At 35.0% G+C, this 19,631-nt stretch overlaps 3 protein-coding genes across 3 annotated transcripts; 2 read left to right on the top strand and 1 right to left on the bottom strand.

The window, feature by feature from the left end:
• Positions 1–2,168: 2,168 nt before the first annotated feature.
• On the top strand, positions 2,169–3,787 carry LOC123910674. The gene has a single exon (XM_045961857.1). The coding sequence runs from the start codon at positions 2,339–2,341 to the stop codon at positions 3,389–3,391; it is 1,053 nt and encodes a 350-aa protein (XP_045817813.1). The 5' UTR covers positions 2,169–2,338; the 3' UTR covers positions 3,392–3,787.
• A 3,380-nt stretch (positions 3,788–7,167) lies between these two features.
• On the bottom strand, positions 7,168–16,034 carry LOC123910675 (COP9 signalosome complex subunit 8-like). The gene is made up of 6 exons (XM_045961859.1): positions 15,928–16,034; positions 15,718–15,849; positions 15,558–15,637; positions 14,867–15,048; positions 13,965–14,072; positions 7,168–7,472 (listed from the first exon to the last, which is right to left on the bottom strand). The coding sequence occupies exons 2-6, from the start codon at positions 15,799–15,801 to the stop codon at positions 7,333–7,335; spliced, it is 594 nt and encodes a 197-aa protein (XP_045817815.1). The 5' UTR covers positions 15,802–15,849; positions 15,928–16,034; the 3' UTR covers positions 7,168–7,332.
• A 622-nt stretch (positions 16,035–16,656) lies between these two features.
• Positions 16,657–18,997, top strand: LOC123910676 (TATA-box-binding protein-like). The gene is made up of 2 exons (XM_045961860.1): positions 16,657–16,953; positions 18,614–18,997. The coding sequence occupies exons 1-2, from the start codon at positions 16,877–16,879 to the stop codon at positions 18,840–18,842; spliced, it is 306 nt and encodes a 101-aa protein (XP_045817816.1). The 5' UTR covers positions 16,657–16,876; the 3' UTR covers positions 18,843–18,997.
• Positions 18,998–19,631: the final 634 nt, after the last annotated feature.

A 19,631-nucleotide genomic window follows, 5' to 3' on the forward strand; every position in this document is an offset into this window, starting at 1 on the left:
ATCCATCAGATTTCCGGAATCCACCAGAAAAAGTAACTAATCTAGAATCCATTAGACTTCCGGAATCCACCAGAAGGAATAATTTGGAATCCATCAAACTTGAGAAAAATCTCTGTATTTTTATTGAATCAAAAGTTGCCTTCAAGACTACAATAGTTTTTATTGAATCAAAAGTTGCCTTCAAGACTTCATTTGCTTCATCGAATTAATGATTGTTTTCAACTGTTACGGGAAGAGACAAAGTTTTTAAAGATGGGTCCAATTGCATAGAAAAAGACAAGTTATTATTAAATTTTGTTGATACGGGAAGAGATTCTCTCCCGTGACATGAGAGAGCAGTGAATTATCAGCCATACATTTAGATGGAGATAGAAAGAAAATACCGACAAAAATGAGTTTAATGGTGGAGATGTATTCACTGCAGAAAGAAACATGATGAGTTTAATGAGTTTTTTGGCACCACTTTGCAATGATTTGGAACAAATATTGCAGCACAATTTTGAGAAAAAACACATAATCAAAACAGTAAAATTGAAAATCAATGATATCTACAGTATGGCTAAGCGGCAGAACACTATTGAAACAGACAGAGAAGAGCGGCGGAGCACCCTTGAGCGTAAAGGGAGAAGTGAGAAAACGGCGTAACAGGCTCACGTTTCTCTTTCGTATTTTTCCTGAACAAAATTCTTACAAAATCTCGGTTTTGGATGACAACATAAAAAAGTTTGATTCAATCCGATCTAATTTGGATTGATTTTTGAATATTCAAATTAAAAATTCTAATATTTTTTATTAAATAATAATAATTAACATTATTATAAAAATTTGATAAAATAATATGTTTGATGGAAAATATAACTTAATATATTGAAAATTAATATTTTGGAATGACAGTTATTGATTATATTTAAAACGTATGAAATAATAAAACCAACAAAACAGTGGTTGAAGGCCATATTTATAGGATAAACATCTTTGTTTTTGTAATTCTTTTTTTAATGGTCTCTGTTGTTTTATGCAAAGACCTGATTATTATTAATAATATATTTGTGGTTAAAAAAAAATTGAATGCCATATATCATACTTAAGTATTAAAATATAGGTATACGCTTTGGTTTGATTTATACCGATTTTGAAAAATCAATTCGAAATCCGATTCAACGATTTTTACAAAAGAACATCAAAACACATCTAAAAATATTCGATTTTTTGCGATTTTCTTTATCGGTTTGTGATTTTTATTTGGATTGGTTTGAATTTGAGCATCTTTAACTGCGACTCTTCAAAATTTCCTTCTTTCTCTCACCAGCATCTCTCAACGCTATTTTCTTCTCTGCATCAACCACCAACACCGACAACCTTCCGATCAAACAAAACTTCTTCCGGTGACCTTTATGAAAAAATAAAATATTGCTCATTCTCTGACTATTCTATATCTTTCTATCAAATTAGATTTTTAAAAGAAGGTTACTTGAAAAGTCGTCACTTTTAAAAGCGAGTTTTTCCAGGCACCGTGGTTCACCTTTCGACGCACCAAAACAACCTCATAACTCATCTTCCTCCTTTACAAAACCACCAAAGAAAAATCAAGATTGGAGCACCTTTTTCAGCACCCACTGTGCCGAAAACAATGTTTTTGCAAAGGTCAAATAAAAAATGACCAATGATAGGCGATAAGACTTTGATGAGCACCGATCAACCAAAAAAAGCTCCATGTTCTAAAATTTGAACAAAGTATTTACGAATTATTTATGGGACGGAAGTCTTTGGGTTGAAAAGATATATACATTATGAAATGACTAGTGATGTGGAGTTTATGGTCAATATGGCAAGGACAACGGCCAATTTTGACTGGTCATCGACTGATACATGCCTTCAACCAATCACTCACAACCCAAAAAGACACATTTTAGTTAGAACTTATGAGATCATTGAAAACAAGTCTTTTATTATGTTATGAAAGTTTGCATGCTAACTAGCCAACCATATTTTTCTCAAATCATTCATGGGGGTTAGGAAAGGGTGAAGGTGACCAAACAATCATATTTTTACAACACTCGCTATTTAATCGGTGAACTCAATTCTCTGCCTAGGCAACAAAGGGATATTTTAATCATTTTAGGAGGTGCTGGATAAACTATGGAGGTGCAAAAAGAATACCTCTTTAAAATGACCATTAACCATAAACAAACAAAAGCCCAAGCCCAACAATAAGGAGGGTGGCAATTTTGAACTAAATAAAACGGGATCAAGAGAAAAAACATTAACGCGCGAAAAAACTATCTTTGGTATTCTTTTCTTTCAGTTTCAGTCTTTGTTTGTGAAAGAATCTTGAAAAATGAATTCAACTTTTTCTCTCCGTGCGGTGTTAATTGCGGTGGTTCTTCTTGTTTCCAACGCCGTCACGGTGGTGAATTGCATCCCCAACAGAGAGTTAGATTCAATGCTCACCACTCTCCGATCAAGAGGTTACCATCTCTTCTGCAACGCAATCGTCACTTCCGATCTCCGAATCGATCTTCTTGCTTTCGAAGATGCAAATTCAAAAGAAACTCATTCTTTCACTTTCTTCGCTCCCACCGATTCTTCACTCTTCGCACTCGACATGGCTCAAACGGCGTCGTCTTATACGGATACGCTTCGTTATCACATAGTTCCTCGCCGTCTCTCTCTTGCAGAGCTTCGTCGTCTTCCAAACGGTTACACGCTCCCTACACTTCTTTCCACGCGCCGGATTCGTGTCACGCGCCGTGCTGGATCTTCTGTTACTGTTGTCGGCGGTGTCGATGTTGCTTTCCCTGGACTCTTTTACGGTCGTCATGTTGTGGTTCATGGACTCGCTGGAATTCTACATGTTAGATCGAATAATCCTACTTCTCCGGCGCCGGTGATTTCTCCGATTCGGTCTCCAGATCACCGCCGTCGTTTCTCTCCAAGAAGGAATTCATCTTTGCCGGAAAATCAAACGGTTCTTGATCCGATTCCAAGGTCAGTCTCATTCAACTTTACCGGTTCTCATCATTCAGTTGAATCTCCGGTGCCGGCATCGGTACCGGAAATTGGAAAGGTTAACGTTCATTCTCCGGTGAATTTCAGTAACGCACCTTTTGTTGCACCGGATTTGCCTCCAAAATATCCTGATTCAAACATATCTTTTCCGCCGGAAGGAATTTCCAATACGGCATCTCCGGCACCGGCACCGGTGGATCTAGAACCGGTGGTGCAGAAGAATAGTAGAGTTTCATTGCTGGAAGTGGAGGGAGTGATCGAAATGTCCGAGAAATCTGAAGTGTTGGATGGAATCAGAAAGTGTGAGACTGAAGCCGTTGGATTGAAAAACCGTATTGGTGATATTGATCGTGTGGGCCACATGCAGTGCCATGCAGCATAAGCTAGCTTAGCTTGTGTACTGGATACATCATTCATTTGATGTAAAGAGTTCCAATTTTTTTTTGGCATTTTGTGTTTTTCTTTTTGCATTTAATTTCATCTAACATTTGAAATTGTATCAGTCTCTACAGGTTGAAAAAAAAACCAATAGTTAGCTGTTAGATAATATCATCATAAAATCCTGAAATATGTACAAACAAAAACTTTTCAATTACTTCTTGTTAAATGCCAATGTATGAATGAATTTTTTTGATATGAATTCATTAGGAGTGACTTTGTGTATTGTTATATCCATATTAGAAACATATGCTGTAAATGGAATCAGTCCTAAGTAAGGACTACATTGAATATTTTGTAAACATTTTTAATACTTCTAAAGAGAAAGAAAAAATATTATTCTTAATTTCTAACCATGTAAAATAGAAGACTCGCTAATAGCTAGAGATAGACCAAATTAAGATATGGAAAGAATAAGGTGGAGTGGTGACTACTTTTTCGCTCTAAATTTCTGTCTTTCAAATTATTTTCGATTTTTTATTTAACTTCGTTGTGATTAGGGATTTTGTTTCCCCGTTTCCACACTATCATCGGGGAAACTCTCTTTTCCATTCCCAATTTTGTGAGAAAAAAGTTTTTGCCAACGGCTTTTCAATTGAGACAATTTCTACAACGATAATCCCATTACTGATAATAATTGACATATCGTATATTAAAGACTATGCTCCATTGGGGGAAAAAACTTTATAATTACTTTCGAGTAGTAATTTATTTAGTACTTCTTGAGGGATTCACCTTCAAATGCAAAATTTATAACGGACCAATATGGCCTAAGTTGAACTGTTTTAAACTATAAAGAAAAGAAGATTAGTTTGACCTTTATTTATTCATGAATAAATTCCAAACGGCCACAGATTCTTTTAAGAAAAAAAAATTCGTACTATATGTTACTAATAAGAAGGCGATTAATTAGTCAAAAAAAAAAGAAGGCGATTAATTAACACTAAATAACGTTACCTGTGTTTAATTAATTAATGTACACCAAGCTTCGCATCATGTTCAGTGAATATTTGAAGGACGCAGAAGGAAGCAAGAAGTTTCAATGTATGGGACAAATTTTGTTCCTTGACCGACAAAGACACAAGGAAGAATGAAAGAAGTTATATAATGAAGACTCCTTAAAGACCCAAAGTCAACAGGATAATAACACCATTTTGAAATTGAAAAAACAAAACGCTTGAGAAATTTAAATAAGTGGCTGTCATAAAAAAACTCTTACTATTTTTTCAAAGATTTATCTCACTATATTTGATTTAGTAATAAAAAATTTGGGTGGATTTGATCCTCTGCTTAATTGTAATTGTCAAAAAAAGAAAAATGAAAGATCTCATGTTTTGAACTACGACCGAAATATATAAAATGAATATCGCTATTGAGTTATGTTCACATGAACACTCTTTTTAGGTACTATTTGACCTAACTTTTTTCCCTCTTCTTTTGAGCTTATGCAAACAGCTTATGCAATATAAATTATGTTTTATGTTATTTTATAAGTTCATACTAGTCAAAATTGTATTTTTATAAGCTATTTTATCATAAACTACATTGAAAAACTTATAATAATACATAAAAGTTGCATAAGCTATTTGCATAAGTTCAAGAGAAGAGGAAAAAAAACTAAGTCAAACGGTACCTTATCATTATTATTAAGAAATTCAATTAAATGGCTGTCAACAACAACAAAAATTACGTAAGTGAAATTGATTTTATAGATTTCATGTAAACTTAAGTAAAAAAAAAAAAATTATAAAAAAACTTAAACGAAATTTGTTTCTTAGTCAAAATAAATAAATAATTATTACTTGTACCAAAAAAATAAATAATTATTAGTACTATTTATCTAATTTTTCCTATTAGTTATTCATAAAATATAATAGAATAGAAAATATATAATAAATAAAAAGTTGATAGAAATATATTTAGTCAAAAAAAAATTAATATACAAAAAAAATGATTTTTTTAAATTAAAATAAATGAAAAGTTATAGTTTTTTTGGTCAAGAGTACGTTTTTTTTTATCATGTGCATATCAGATTATTATTTATCTTTTTAGTCAAAAATATATAATAATTATCTATCTATAATAAATATTAGTCAAAAAAAATCTATCTATAATAAATCAATAATTTATATCCTTTATTAGAGATTTAATAGCAAAAATATAAAAATCAGAATCCTTATCAATTAAGGACTAGTTAAGATAACTTGGTGAAAGGTGTTTAGAACCCAACACGTTAACGTGTGGTTCAAATACAGAAAGCATGACAAAGACATAAATAGAAAAAAATAATCAAAATAATTAAAATTACCATAAAGCAAAATTATCAAATAGAGAAAGTCTAACAAAAAAAGGAAAAAGCCCCTATCGTGTGTCCAAAAAAATAAAATAAGGATAAAAGTATAAAACAGAAAGAAGATTACACCAAAAAAAGATATCCCTATAAAAGATTTGTCCAAAACAAAAAAACATAACCACTATAAAATAACCTTCGAGCCTTGTTTTTGTTGTACACATAATATTCTCTGTTGTTGTCCCTTTCAATGGCATGCGAAAACAAGAATACCCAGAAAGAAAAGTTTGGTTCTTTTTCTGAAATGGAGATTGATGTAGCGAAACATCTAATACAACTTAGCAATAGCACAACCAACTCGGATGAAAATCGTCAGAGCAATAGCAGCAACAGCGTCACCTTGCAATTGAAGGGTAGTGATGATATTTCACCACCATCGTCACCGGCGGATTCAATTGAGGATGTGTTGGCTGATATAGAAGAAGATGAACGATTAAGGAGGAAGAAGAAGAGGATTCGTTACGTTGAAGATTTATATAGAGTTACAGTTCCTATAGTTAATTATAAGAAATAGGTTACATTAATAACTGACTTGTGGTAGAAGCTAACTTTAGTTAGATACCGGTTCCATATATAAAATGTAATAGTCTTCAAATACTTTACAATTACAATAGCTATATGCTGAGAAATTATGTTAATTTAATCTTTCTTTTTTTATTTTTTTATATAAACATTATATTTAATTTTTTGGTAAAGATTTTTGTTGCTAATTGTTCGAGTAAAGAGATAGAGAGGACAAAATTGTTTAGGTTATCATTGAGTACGAGTGGGGAACAAAATTTTGTTTTCACAGTCTAGTAGTGTTATGTATATTACTACCGGTATGTGAGGTATTGGAGACTCAAATTTTTGGCTGTATTTCTTATTATTCATCTAAGTTCAAATAATGGATAGTTGCAGACCACGATTGCATGAAATTCTTTGTAAGAAACCCGATTTGAAATATGATCAGTACAAAGAATCAAGGTAAATGTGCTTCAGATGTTACTAATTTGTATTTTTTAAATGCAATCTAGTGAGTCAATTTACATCTTGCTGGCAACAAGGTGGAACTTCATATGCTTAATTGCCATGGATTCGCGCACTAATCGCATGTTTGCAGGATTAGCAAGGCAACAGTATTCTTGGTTCAAGGCCAAGTTCAACAAATCATACTATTTGTTTTTGTAAGAAATATTGTAACATAAAGCAATGATGTGAAGTCATAGCTTTCTTTATTCAACTCGTTAACAGCTTCCGATTCCAGTTTTTTAGAGTTATAAAGTAGCAATCCTAAATTCAATTCTGACGAAAATACATAAGCATTATCCTCCAATAAATAGCAGATTAATACGATGGAAAAAAAAACAGTATACTAATATACAGAGACATTGGATCTCTCAAAAGCGTGTCTAATTTGCATTTCTTTAGTGTTTCACTGTCATACAAAATTAAGTATGTTCAATAACTACTGAGTATGTGCGAATCATAGATCAAAGTTAAAACATGAAAAATTGTTTTCCAAAACTATCAACAGCTTCAATGGTAGTACAGAATCAGTGCTCGAGATGGAAAACATATTCTGTCAGCTGTTGCAATTTACGGGGGTCTAGTTTCTGCTCGGTCACAACAGGTTGCTTCTTCACAGTAAGCATCCGAGAGGCATAGTCCACAGTCCAACCTTGCTGTAGCACATCTGCAATCATACAATCAAACAGTCTATAATGATATCACAGAGGTGGTTGATGAAATTTTCAAAAGCCGGCAAAAATAAGACAACACTGGTGAGGTTTCAGTTTCTAAGATAACTGTAAGTAATTGACATGTTCACCTCTAGCCAGCAAGATTCACCACAACTAGTACAGAATCAGTGCTGTCAAATAGGATTGTTCAAATTCCACCATGCCAACAGCGTTAGAGTGCTGCGGTTGCTGCAATTTGACAACACTAAGTGCTAAAACGTGCATTGTGGAACAACAGCGGTTTGTCATAATTCCGTTACATTATAGCCGCTATTTCACAACACTGATTAACTATCAAGAGTCAATAATCATGTTGGTTTGGGCTTCGAGTATAATTGAGAAGTTTCCAATTAGTAATCTTTCTAGGAGAGGAAAAAGTTAAAACTAGTAATATTTGATAATGCAGAGAAAAGTTGTAATCTTTAATTCATTTTTAAATTCCTTTTGGTTCCCTTATTAGCTATCAGCTATGACTACATAAATTTCTTTGATTACATCACATGGTGCATGATGAACCTTCTAACACATTCTCTTATTGGCCATCACATTTTAGCTTACCATTTTGATGCGCGACTTTGCAGTCTACATAGGAAACTACCAATACTTAATTTAATTATATACGGTAGATATATTGTCAGTAGTGACATGGAATATATGAAGGGAATTGGAATCCACTTTCACTAAACACAACGTGTATCACAGTCCTCCCTTTACAGTTAATATCCAAGTGCAAGATTCAAAGGAGTATTTCCAGTAGAAGAGTAAAAGAATAGGTAGGTGCCATGTGCCAAACATTACTAATAAACTTCATATATACAGCAGAAAAATGTTTGCCTTCAAATGTTGACCCAATCAGGGTATATTAAAAACAATATTGCCTTCAAATTATCAGGTCAACATTGTTTATGATCGAAGAGGTGCTATGATACGAACCAGAATATAGCAAAAGTAATGTAACAGTAAAAGAAAAGCAGAACTGAGGAATAGAGCTTATTATATTGATTGCAAAGGAAATCAAATACAGAAAAAGGAATTACAATCCCTAGATCTGACAAGAGCAGAGCTCCTAATAGAGAGTCAATACTCTCTACCCATTCTCATGATAATAACAAAATATCAAGATAAGATCTACATTCCCTCACTGACTCCTTATATTATGGAAAGTAAAACAAAGATGCTCCCCTCACTCCTAGACACGTCACCTCTATCGTAACTAACTAGCCACCAATACCCTTTCTGCCCTTCCTTCTAGAATAAACCAGTAGAGCTTTGGGTCCACCTGCTGCATTATGAATCAGCTGTTCACGTGGCAATTCTTCTTCTGCTGGTTGGGTCCTATCAATACCTTCTTCTTCAGCATTGGCCTTGCCCTCAAGGCCAAATTTTGGAAATTGACTCCTCATCATTATTTCATCCTCCCAAGTTGCCTCTTCTGCAGTTTTACCTCTCCACTGAATCAAAACTTGATTGATCACCTCTCCTTGTTGTTTCAACTTTCTAGTGGCCAAAACTGCTTCAGGTTCAAACACATCAATTGGTTCTTCTAACAGTTCTGGTAGTTCTTCTTCCTCATGGTACTTTCCCACAGCTTTCTTCAACAAGGACACATGAAACACAGGGTGTACTCTAGACCCTTCAGGCAGTTTCAATTTATATGCAACAGCTCCTATTTTCTCAACAATAGGATAAGGACCATAATATCTTGCTGCTAATTTTGCATTGATTCGAGTGACTACTGATTGTTGTCTGTGAGCTCTCATCTTGACAAACACCCACTCTCCACATATAAAACTTCTATCAGTCCTCCTCTTGTCAGCTTGACTCTTCATCTTCTCTTGTGCTCTTAGTAGTTGACTTTTTAGCTGCCTCAAAGCCTCGTTTCTGTCTAATAAATCTCTTTGCACTGATTCTACTCTCGTTTCACCTTGAACCCATCTAGATAGTAATGGAGGTGGTCTTCCATAGACTATCTCAAAAGGAGTTTTTTCTGTAGTGCTATGAAATGTAGTGTTAAACCAGTACTCAGCCCAATGTACCCATGACACCCATGTTCTGGGCTGGTCAGCAATAAAACATCTTAAATATGTCTCTAAACACCTGTTCACAACCTCAGTTTGGCCGTCCGATTCAGGGTGATAAGCTGTGCTCATTTTAAGTTTCGTTCCCTGTAACTTAAACAACTCCTTCCAAAAACTACTAATGAAAATTGGATCTCTGTCACTAACTATGGACAGTGGTATGCCGTGGAGTTTGACTATCTCTTTACAAAAAACATCAGCAATACTCTTGGCTGTGTATGGATGTTTTAAAGGAATAAAGTGAGAGTACTTAGATAACCTGTCCACTACTACAAAAATAGCCTCAAATCCTTTAGACTTTGGCAAACCTGTAATAAAGTCGATGGATATATCTTCCCAAATTTGGTTAGGAACAGGTAAAGGTTGCAGTAAACCTCCAGGAGATGTTGCCATGTATTTCTGTCTTTGGCAAATATCACATTTCCTCACAAACTCTTGGATAGTTCCCTTCATCCCTATCCAATACACATTTGCAGCGATTCTCCTATAGGTTTTGTAAAAACCAGAATGTCCTCCATTTGGAGTGGAATGGAATTCTTCTAACATTGTGGGAATCAATAATGATTTTTGTGAAAGAACTAACCTGCCTTCATACAACAATACACCATTTTTGTAGTCATAACCAGGCCATGCTTCTGAATTTTGTTGCACTTCTGTCATGATCTTTTGTAACTTCTCATCCTGCTTATTTTCAGCTTTGACTTGCTCTTCTTGGAGCCATATTAACTGAGAACTCATGGCGTTGATTTCCCCTCCTTCATGAATCCTTGATAGTGCATCTGCTCCCTTGTTTAGTTTACCCTGCTTGTACACAATTTCAAAGTCATAACCAAGGAGTTTAGCAGTCCAATTTTGTTGTTCCGCGGTCACTATCCTTTGTTGCAGCAACTGTTTGAGAGATTTTTGATCTGTGGACACCAGAAATTTTCTTCCCAATAAATATGGCCGCCAATGTTGCACAGCTAACACAACTGCCATTAATTCTTTCTCGTACGCAGACTTGGTCAAATTCCTCACCCCAAGTGCTTTGCTGAAATAAGCTATGGGTTTCTTATCTTGCATCAAAATAGCCCCTATACCTTCTCCTGAAGCATCACATTCTATCACAAAACTTTTGGTAAAATCAGGTAAAGCCAATACTGGAGCTGAAGTGAGCTTTCTTTTTAGTTCCTCAAAAGCCCGTTGTGCCTTCTCTCCCCATTTAAATCCATCTTTCTTAGTGAGCTCTGTTAAAGGTCTTGCAAGCTTACCATAGTCCCTTATGAACTTTCTGTAATAGCCTGTAAGTCCTAAAAACCCCCTCACACCTTTCACATTCTTTGGTTGAGGCCAATGTAGCACACTTCTCACCTTCCCAGGATCTACAGCCACTCCCTCTTCTGTGATCAAGTGACCCAAATAATCAACTTTTTTCTGCCCAAAAAAACATTTCTTTTTGTTTGCCACCAAACTATGTGCAGATAATAAATCCAATACTTCACCCAATTGAATCAGATGAGTCTCCCAATCCTTGCTATATACAAGAATATCATCAAAAAACACAAGTACATTCTTTCTCAGCAAAGGACGAAAAATATCATTCATAAGACTTTGGAAGGTTGAGGGTGCGTTCATCAGTCCAAAGGGCATCACGAGGAATTCATAATGTCCTTCGTGTGTCCTAAACGCAGTCTTACAAACATCGGACTCTTTTACACGCACCTGATGGTACCCAGATTTTAAATCTAATTTGGAAAAAAATCTAGCTCCATGTAATTCATCCAACAGCTCTTCAATTACAGGGATTGGGAACTTATCAGGAACAGTTACCTTATTTAAAGCCCGATAATCGATACACATCCTCCAAGTTTCGTCCTTCTTCTTCACAAGGATCACCGGACTTGAAAACGCACTCGTACTGTGGCGAATAACTCCTGTGGCTAACATCTCTTTAATTTGTTTCTCGATTTCGTTCTTGTGGTGGTGGGGATAACGATATGGTCTCACGTTTACAGCCCCTTGCCCTTCTATGAGGTTGATTGCATGATCTTTGCTGCGTTTAGGAGGAAGCCCAGAAGGTGTTCGGAAAACGGAATCATATTTGAGTAGTAACGCGTCTATTTCTTTTTGTTGTTGCACAGACAATTCACTTTCACCCCCTCCTTTTGTTTTTACTTCATTCAACTCCCACATCATGTTTTGAGTATTGGGCCTGGCCTTACTTAAGATACTTTGTAAGGACACTGTTGACTGTCTACACCCCCCTGTCCCTTGAAGAGTCATCCACTTCTTATCTTGCCAAAAACTCATAGTTTGTTGCTTCCAATTTATAATTGTATCACCTAAGGTTTTTAGCCATTCAATGCCTAAGACCACATCAATTCCTCCTAACTCAAAAAGATGCATGGTTGGTTTCAATTTAAAATCTCCAATACACATCTCTACCTTCCTACACACCCCTTGTGTTGCTACTTGCAACCCATTTCCCAACTTGACATTCATTTGGGTTGTGGTCTCTACTGGCCAATCCATGTGATGCACCAACTTTTGAGAAATAAAGTTGTGTGTTGCACCACTATCTACTAAAATCAACACCTCCACACCATGTATTGTTCCTTGAAATTTCATAGTATGATGAGTCTCATGAGCAATATGGTGCAAATTTAGAATACTCATTTCTCCTTTCTCTTCATCCTCTCCTTCTACTTCCACAGCCAATATCCTCCCTTCTTCCTCCTCATCTTCTTCATCATCCACCACCAACACTCTAAGTTGTTTATCGGGACATTGATGCATTGGATGGAATGGTCCCCCGCATTTGAAACACAACCCCTTTCTACTCCTCTCCATCAACTCATTGTATGGTAAATGAGTAAATCCTCTGTCACGAGGCCCATGACGCCTCTTATCACTTTGGGCTTGTTTATCATTCCTAAGCCCACCAGCTCCACTCTTCATACCCCCACTGTTACTAGAATCTCTACCTCTTATCATCACCCAGTCAGACCCATCTTTCTTAGGCCCATGTGACCCATAAGGTTGTAGCCCATTTCTAAACTTGGACCCACGATTGTGATTTGACCCATTTCCACCTCTTACTTCCTTCTCCACAGCTCTGGTAACTTGTAACAATTTTGTTCTACTCATTTCACCTAAAGCTGCAAAACTTCTCACCTTCCCCCTAATCTCCGTTTTCAATCCATGGATGAAGTACCCCTGAAATTGTTTTTCTGGTAATTTAGGGATTTGAGCGATCAAATACTCAAATTCCGTGATATATTCTTCCACCGTTCCTTCTTGCTTCAGCTCCGTGAGTTGTTCATACACATCCCCTTCTCCACGACCTCCGTATCGCTCCAGCAAAGCTTCCTTCAACCCTTCCCATGTCAGATCCTCATCCTCTCTGAGCAGCGAATTAAAGAAATGGATTGTTGCACCATCCATACAAAGCTGAGCTAAACTCACCTTTACTTCAGGCATTGTTCCTTGTACTCGGAAATACACTTCGGCACGTGAAATCCACCCTGCAGGGTCTTCTCCATCAAACGAAGGTAACTCCACCCGTTTTACCGAGTGACGAAACTCTGTCAACGCTTCTCCGTGTAACCCTCCGGAACTCATACCTTTCTCCTTTCCCGACGAGATCTGGTTCGCCGGTATCGTTTTGGCGACGATACTAGCACTACCTTCGTCTACCACTGTCGACTTCCCTAAGCACCTTTCCATCATAACGATGAGATTTGCGTGACTCTCCTTCATCGTTTTCTGAACATCAACCAGAGTAGATCGAATCTCAGTAATCTCCCCTTCGAGATTTTCAACTCTCGCTTCCATCTTAGAAAACGCAGCAGGAGTGATTTTCTTAGAAGGCATTCACTGGCTCCACCGTCGTTAATCCGGCAGGTCGGACCACTTGATACGAACCAGAATATAGCAAAAGTAATGTAACAGTAAAAGAAAAGCAGAACTGAGGAATAGAGCTTATTATATTGATTGCAAAGGAAATCAAATACAGAAAAAGGAATTACAATCCCTAGATCTGACAAGAGCAGAGCTCCTAATAGAGAGTCAATACTCTCTACCCATTCTCATGATAATAACAAAATATCAAGATAAGATCTACATTCCCTCACTGACTCCTTATATTATGGAAAGTAAAACAAAGATGCTCCCCTCACTCCTAGACACGTCACCTCTATCGTAACTAACTAGCCACCAATACCCTTTCTGCCCTTCCTTCTAGAATAAACCAGTAGAGCTTTGGGTCCACCTGCTGCATTATGAATCAGCTGTTCACGTGGCAATTCTTCTTCTGCTGGTTGGGTCCTATCATGCTAACACAAATAGATATAGATTGTTTAACTGAAAAATGAACATAAAATTACTTACAACTTGAAGCATCTTCCTCACTCATTCCCAGAAATAAAGCAACATCTTCAACAGTTATTGTAGAATAAGCAGATACAAGCAGCTGAAAAACCTCCTTTGTGTAAAGCTCTGGAAACACCATATTGGTATTAACATTTACTATGTATTAGAAAGAAGAAAAAATGCAAAATACTTGTGCACTTGATATAAAAATTACAGAAGTGGTACATTACTAGTTGACTGTATTGAATGGTATCCGTGGCACCATTGTCAACAGTACATGTTAGCCTAAGAAATTACATTGTTCAACAACTTCTTTTCGTATTAGATATTTGAATATGCAAAGGAAAGTCCAGCCAAGACAAAAACAGGTGAAAATCACTGCTCTTCCCAAATTCAAACTATCACAATTTTTCCCATCAAACTAATAAAACTTTTTGCAAATTGTTTCCATCCATAACATACTAAGGCACCATGTAACTATCACAAACACTATATACAGCAATGCAAACAACCAATAATATTTTTTTTATCCGACAGTTTCCATCCATAACATACTATGGCAACATGTCACTATCTTGAACACTATATATACAGCAGTACAAACAACCAATAATACTAAAAATTAAATGACCAATACATTATACATCCATGTTTTAGTGATCCTCCTACAGAGAAATCACTGACTTGGTTTCAGCATAATAAAAGCAAGGGCAACATTAACAAGATAAAACGGGCTATAATAAAAGCAAGGACAACATTTTGATAAATTAGGAGTCTATGATAACAGCTAGATTTTTAAGATATTCAAAGTTTAGATAGAGTGAAAAGAATCATGCATGAAGATCCCAAGAGTTTTCTTCCTACAGAACTTTCACAGCTCTGGTAAAAAAACAAAACAAAACAAAACCTTAAATGCTTACCTGAGAAAGCAGCAACAAAATCCTGGAGACCCTGACTCCACTCAAAACCACGGATTGCCTCATGTACTCCAGCATAGTTCCGTAACCAAAGTTGTTGGCCAATTTTCCACACAGCATTGACTTCAGGGTTGCTTTCTTTGATTGAGGAAGGTATAGTTTTCCATAGAAAACGAGCACTGTTTCTGCAATATCACAACAAAATACATGAAAACCTAAAATCAAAAAAAGAAAGTGAAAGACATAACTATAACCAACCCCATCCCTTCCAAAATATTTGTCCTATTAAGCACTTGTGGCAAAAGTAAACACTAATCATATGAGTACTTATATGGATAAGCTATTTCTATAACAAAAAATAAAACAAAGTCAAATCGTTTTCATATAAACTACCTATTTTCATAAACCATCATTCCTATACAACTTATGGAATTAAGCTGAAAACACCTTATGGACATGTCATAAGTTGTAAAACTACAGTAGTCTCACAAGTAGTTAAACTCAAATAAGTCGTCAATCTAAACCGGCTAATTGTGAATTGTAAAACAGATTATATCAGTCCAAACATTATTAAACCAATTCAACTTTGAAACACATTACACAAATAATTTCCTCTTGATTACACATTACATACTGATGCATAATAAAATATGAATGAAGATAAATATAATAAGAAAGAGTGAAAATAGATTACATGTCATGAACATAAAAGTGAGAGAGAAGATGAATGGCGTAGGGCCAATCGTTGTGAAAAGCAGCACCATCAGCTGCAACCTGAATCAATCAAAAAAATCAAGTAAGCGATGAAATACACACAAAAATCTAACGAAACAGTGACAGTGAAAGAAACTAACCTGAAGCATGAGATTATCGCAGATATCTGCAATTTTCTCGTATGATTTCGATTCCAATGCTGCCGTCACCGCCGATAAATCCATTATTATCTTCTCACTCTCCTCAAATACTACTAGTTTCAGATCAAATACCTAACCGTATAATAAATATTCAATTTGAGAAAAATCATAACCTAAAAATTGAAACAAGAAAAAATTCCACATTCATACCTCGATTTGATGCGATGATGGATGAAAAATTCAGTTGAACCAAACAAGTGAGGTTTCTGCGTGTTGCTCTATGTTTATATATTCCGTCCTAACGACGTCGTTTGTTTTCTACAACAAGAGAAAACCCCAACTAGAACCAATAGTTTAAATTATTTTTTTTATATAATATTGTTAAAATTTATTAAATGAATAAATTCGATTTTTTTTTTTTTGACGAAAAATTTGATAATATTTATCAATGATAAATTATCCAATTTTTTAAGTACCCTTCACAAATAAAAATTTAATTTGTATGCACTATCGGTATAAAGTTTTTTACACATGTATCATGTTTGAAATGAAGTGACATACGATCTGATGATGTAAAATAATCGTCATATTAATATCATTTAAAACATATTACATTATCATTTTTTAGTCCAAGAATCTAAGAAAGACTCAAACTAATAGATTTTAAATAGGAAGACAAATTCCTCGACAAAGGAAAACAAATTGGAGAACAAAAACAACAATTAAGCCAAATATAACGTTTTGATAAAAATTAGGTGTCTTCTGTACGTAACACAAGAGATTAATTCTTCAAAAATTAGGTGTCTTTCTTAAATTTTATTACTGCTACTATCTTTCATTACATTAACTTTGACAGTTTAAATAAAACAATAATGTCATCTCATCTAAAAATCAAGGTATGATTCTGATTTATCTAAATCATCATTCATATATACATACATAAATACCTAATTTTGAGAAAACTTTTGTGATTTCAATTAGATTCATGAAAATTGTAAACCCTATTTCTTCAATTGATTCCTGATTTTTTAAACCTAAATTGATCGTTTTTGTGATGAGATGAAAGTGAATAATTAATTATGAAGATGGTATTTTATTTTTTGTTGATGATTGATTAAGCTTAATTTAATTTGTTGTTTATAATAATATATTAGGGTAGATGGCTGATCAAGTATTGGAAGGGAGCCAACCTGTAGATCTAAAGAAGCATCCTTCTGGGATTGTGCCTACAATTCAGTGAGTATCTAAAGTATTAGTTAATATATATGTTATTTCTTTTTTTTTGAACCAAACAAACTTACTGCATTTCATTAAATATCAAAAGTTCAATACATGAAGGAATAATCTCAAATCTATGGAAACTAGTCCAGGAATTGGCCGCCCTAGCTAAGGTGTGAGCAACCGAATTCACTTGTCTCCTAATAAACTTAACTTCAAAGTTCACACATGAAAACATAACAAGAATAATGTCATTAACGATTGAAAGAAACTCTGAATTGTCTCGCCGTTTGGTACGAATGACATCAACCAACACTTGAGAATCACTTTCAAACTGGACGCTTTCAAAACCTCTACTCTTAGCTTCATTCATGGCTTGCAATAGTGCCCATGCTTCACCCTCCTCTGTTGATAAAGTCAGTTGCTGCCACTGCGTAATTCCAGCCATAAACTCACCAGAATTATTACGAAAACAAGCACCCATCGCGGTCCTACCTGCACCGACAAAGAATGCTGCATCTACATTGCACTTTAACCATCCTATACGGGGCTTTTCCCACCGAATGGTACTGACGAGTGGAACATCATGATCATCGTTCCTTCGCAACTTATGGACGGCAATCCACTCGTTCCACTGATCAAACGCAGCCCGGCCAATTTGGTTTGGGCTTCTAGCATTATCATTCCAAATTTTATCATTCCGATTATGCCATATACTCCATAACAGCATAGCCACTCTACCTATAGTAGCGTAATCCTCATTCCGACACAAGGCAAACACTCTATCTGCCGCACTCCCTTAATCAAGTGTTTTATTGTTAAAAAATAGTAACTAATTATTGTTTGATGGGTATGGATAAATATTAGGTTTTGTTTATTTCATTTAATAACAATTGGAGAATTTTGAGTTATGGGTTTACTCTTTTTTAGGGTGAGATTATAAGTGAATTGAAATTGTTAGTATCCAATTGAAGAGTCCATGGACATGTATGATGATATTATAGACAATACTTGATACTTTAACTGACCTTGATTGTTACCTTGTGATTTTTCATGGAGATAATCAATGATGGATTTACCTGGATTGAGGCTAAAATTTTATTTTTCAATGTCTTTTTCTTTTACATTGTATATAGCTAAGTGGTCGTTGGAGATTACTAATGTATTTGTTGGTCGCTGATTTCACAATGATTGTAGCAAGTCAATTAATTACTATACGCGGCCCATAAATAGTCGACAAATCACGTGATTTAAAGATGGTATATTCTCATCTTAAGTGTATTTAGTGTACAGATAAGATGGTAGATTCTTATCTTAAGTCCATTAATTACTATACGCGGCCAATAAAAGATGGTAGATTCTCATTTTAAGTGTATTTAGTGTACGGATAAGATTTTTAGAAATCATTGTACAAAGAGTCTAACAGACAGGCGATAGCCTAATAGTCAAAGGTAGACATTGAGAAAAACTTGTCTTTAGACATCATTCGCGATAAGAAGTTATTCCGTTTTTGGTTTACATTTCAACATCTATTAATTTTGCTTTTACTTATCATGTGCTTTGAATTTTGGAACATGTATTAAATTTTCTTCTCTTTAGAATGGTATATCAGATAGCTCCCCCACCTCCCTTCTATTTACTTTAGCATAAACTAATTACGATGTGTTTTTACTTCCAGAAATATTGTTTCAACAGCCAATTTGGATACTAAGTTGGATCTCAAAGCAATTGCTCTCCAAGCTCGTAATGCAGAGTACAATCCCAAGGAGGAAGAAGAAGATGATTTAATTGAGGATGTGTTGGCTGATATAGAAGAAGATGAAAGATTAAGGAGGAAGAAGAAGAGGATTCGTTACATTGAAGATTTATATAGAGATACAGTTCCTATAGTTAATGATAAGAAATAGGTTACATTAATAACTGACTTGTGTTAGAAGCTAACTTAATGAGTTAGATACAGGTTCCGTACAATTCAGATACTTTACAATAGCTATATGCTGAAATATTATGTTTAATCTTTTAATCTTTCTCTATTTTTTTGTTTTGATATAAACACTATATTTGATTTGTGGTAAAGATTTATGTTGCTAATTGTTCGAGTTATCTGAGTACAAAGATAGAGAGAACCAAATTGTTTAGGTTATCATTGAATATGAGAGGGGAACAAAATTTTGTTTTCAGTCTAGTAGTGTTATGTATATTACTACCAGTGTGTGAGGTAGGGTTTGGAGACTCAAATTTTTGGTCGTATTTCTTATTATTCTTCTCAGTTCAAATCATGGATAGTTACAGACCACGATTGCATGAAATTCTTTGTAAGAAACCCGATTTGAAATATGATTGCATGAAATTCTTTGCAAGAAACCCGATTTGAAATATGATCAGTACAAAGAATCAAGGTAAATGTGCTTCAGATGTCACTAATTGGTATTTTTAAATGCAGTGAGTCAATTTACATCTTGCTGGCACCAAGGTTTAACTTCAGCTTAATTGCCATGGATTCGCGCACTAATCGCATGTTTGAAGGATTAGCAAGGCAATAGTATTCTTGGTTCAAGGTCAAGTTCAACAAATCATAATACTATAGTTTTTGTAAGAACTATTGTAACATAAAGCAATGATGTGTACTACTCATAGCTTTCTTTATTCAACTCGTTAACAGCGTTTCCAGTTTTTTAGACTTATAAAGTAGCAAT

The sequence above is a fragment of the Trifolium pratense genome, linkage group LG2, assembly GCF_020283565.1.
Source record: "Trifolium pratense cultivar HEN17-A07 linkage group LG2, ARS_RC_1.1, whole genome shotgun sequence".
NCBI lineage: Eukaryota > Viridiplantae > Streptophyta > Magnoliopsida > Fabales > Fabaceae > Trifolium > Trifolium pratense.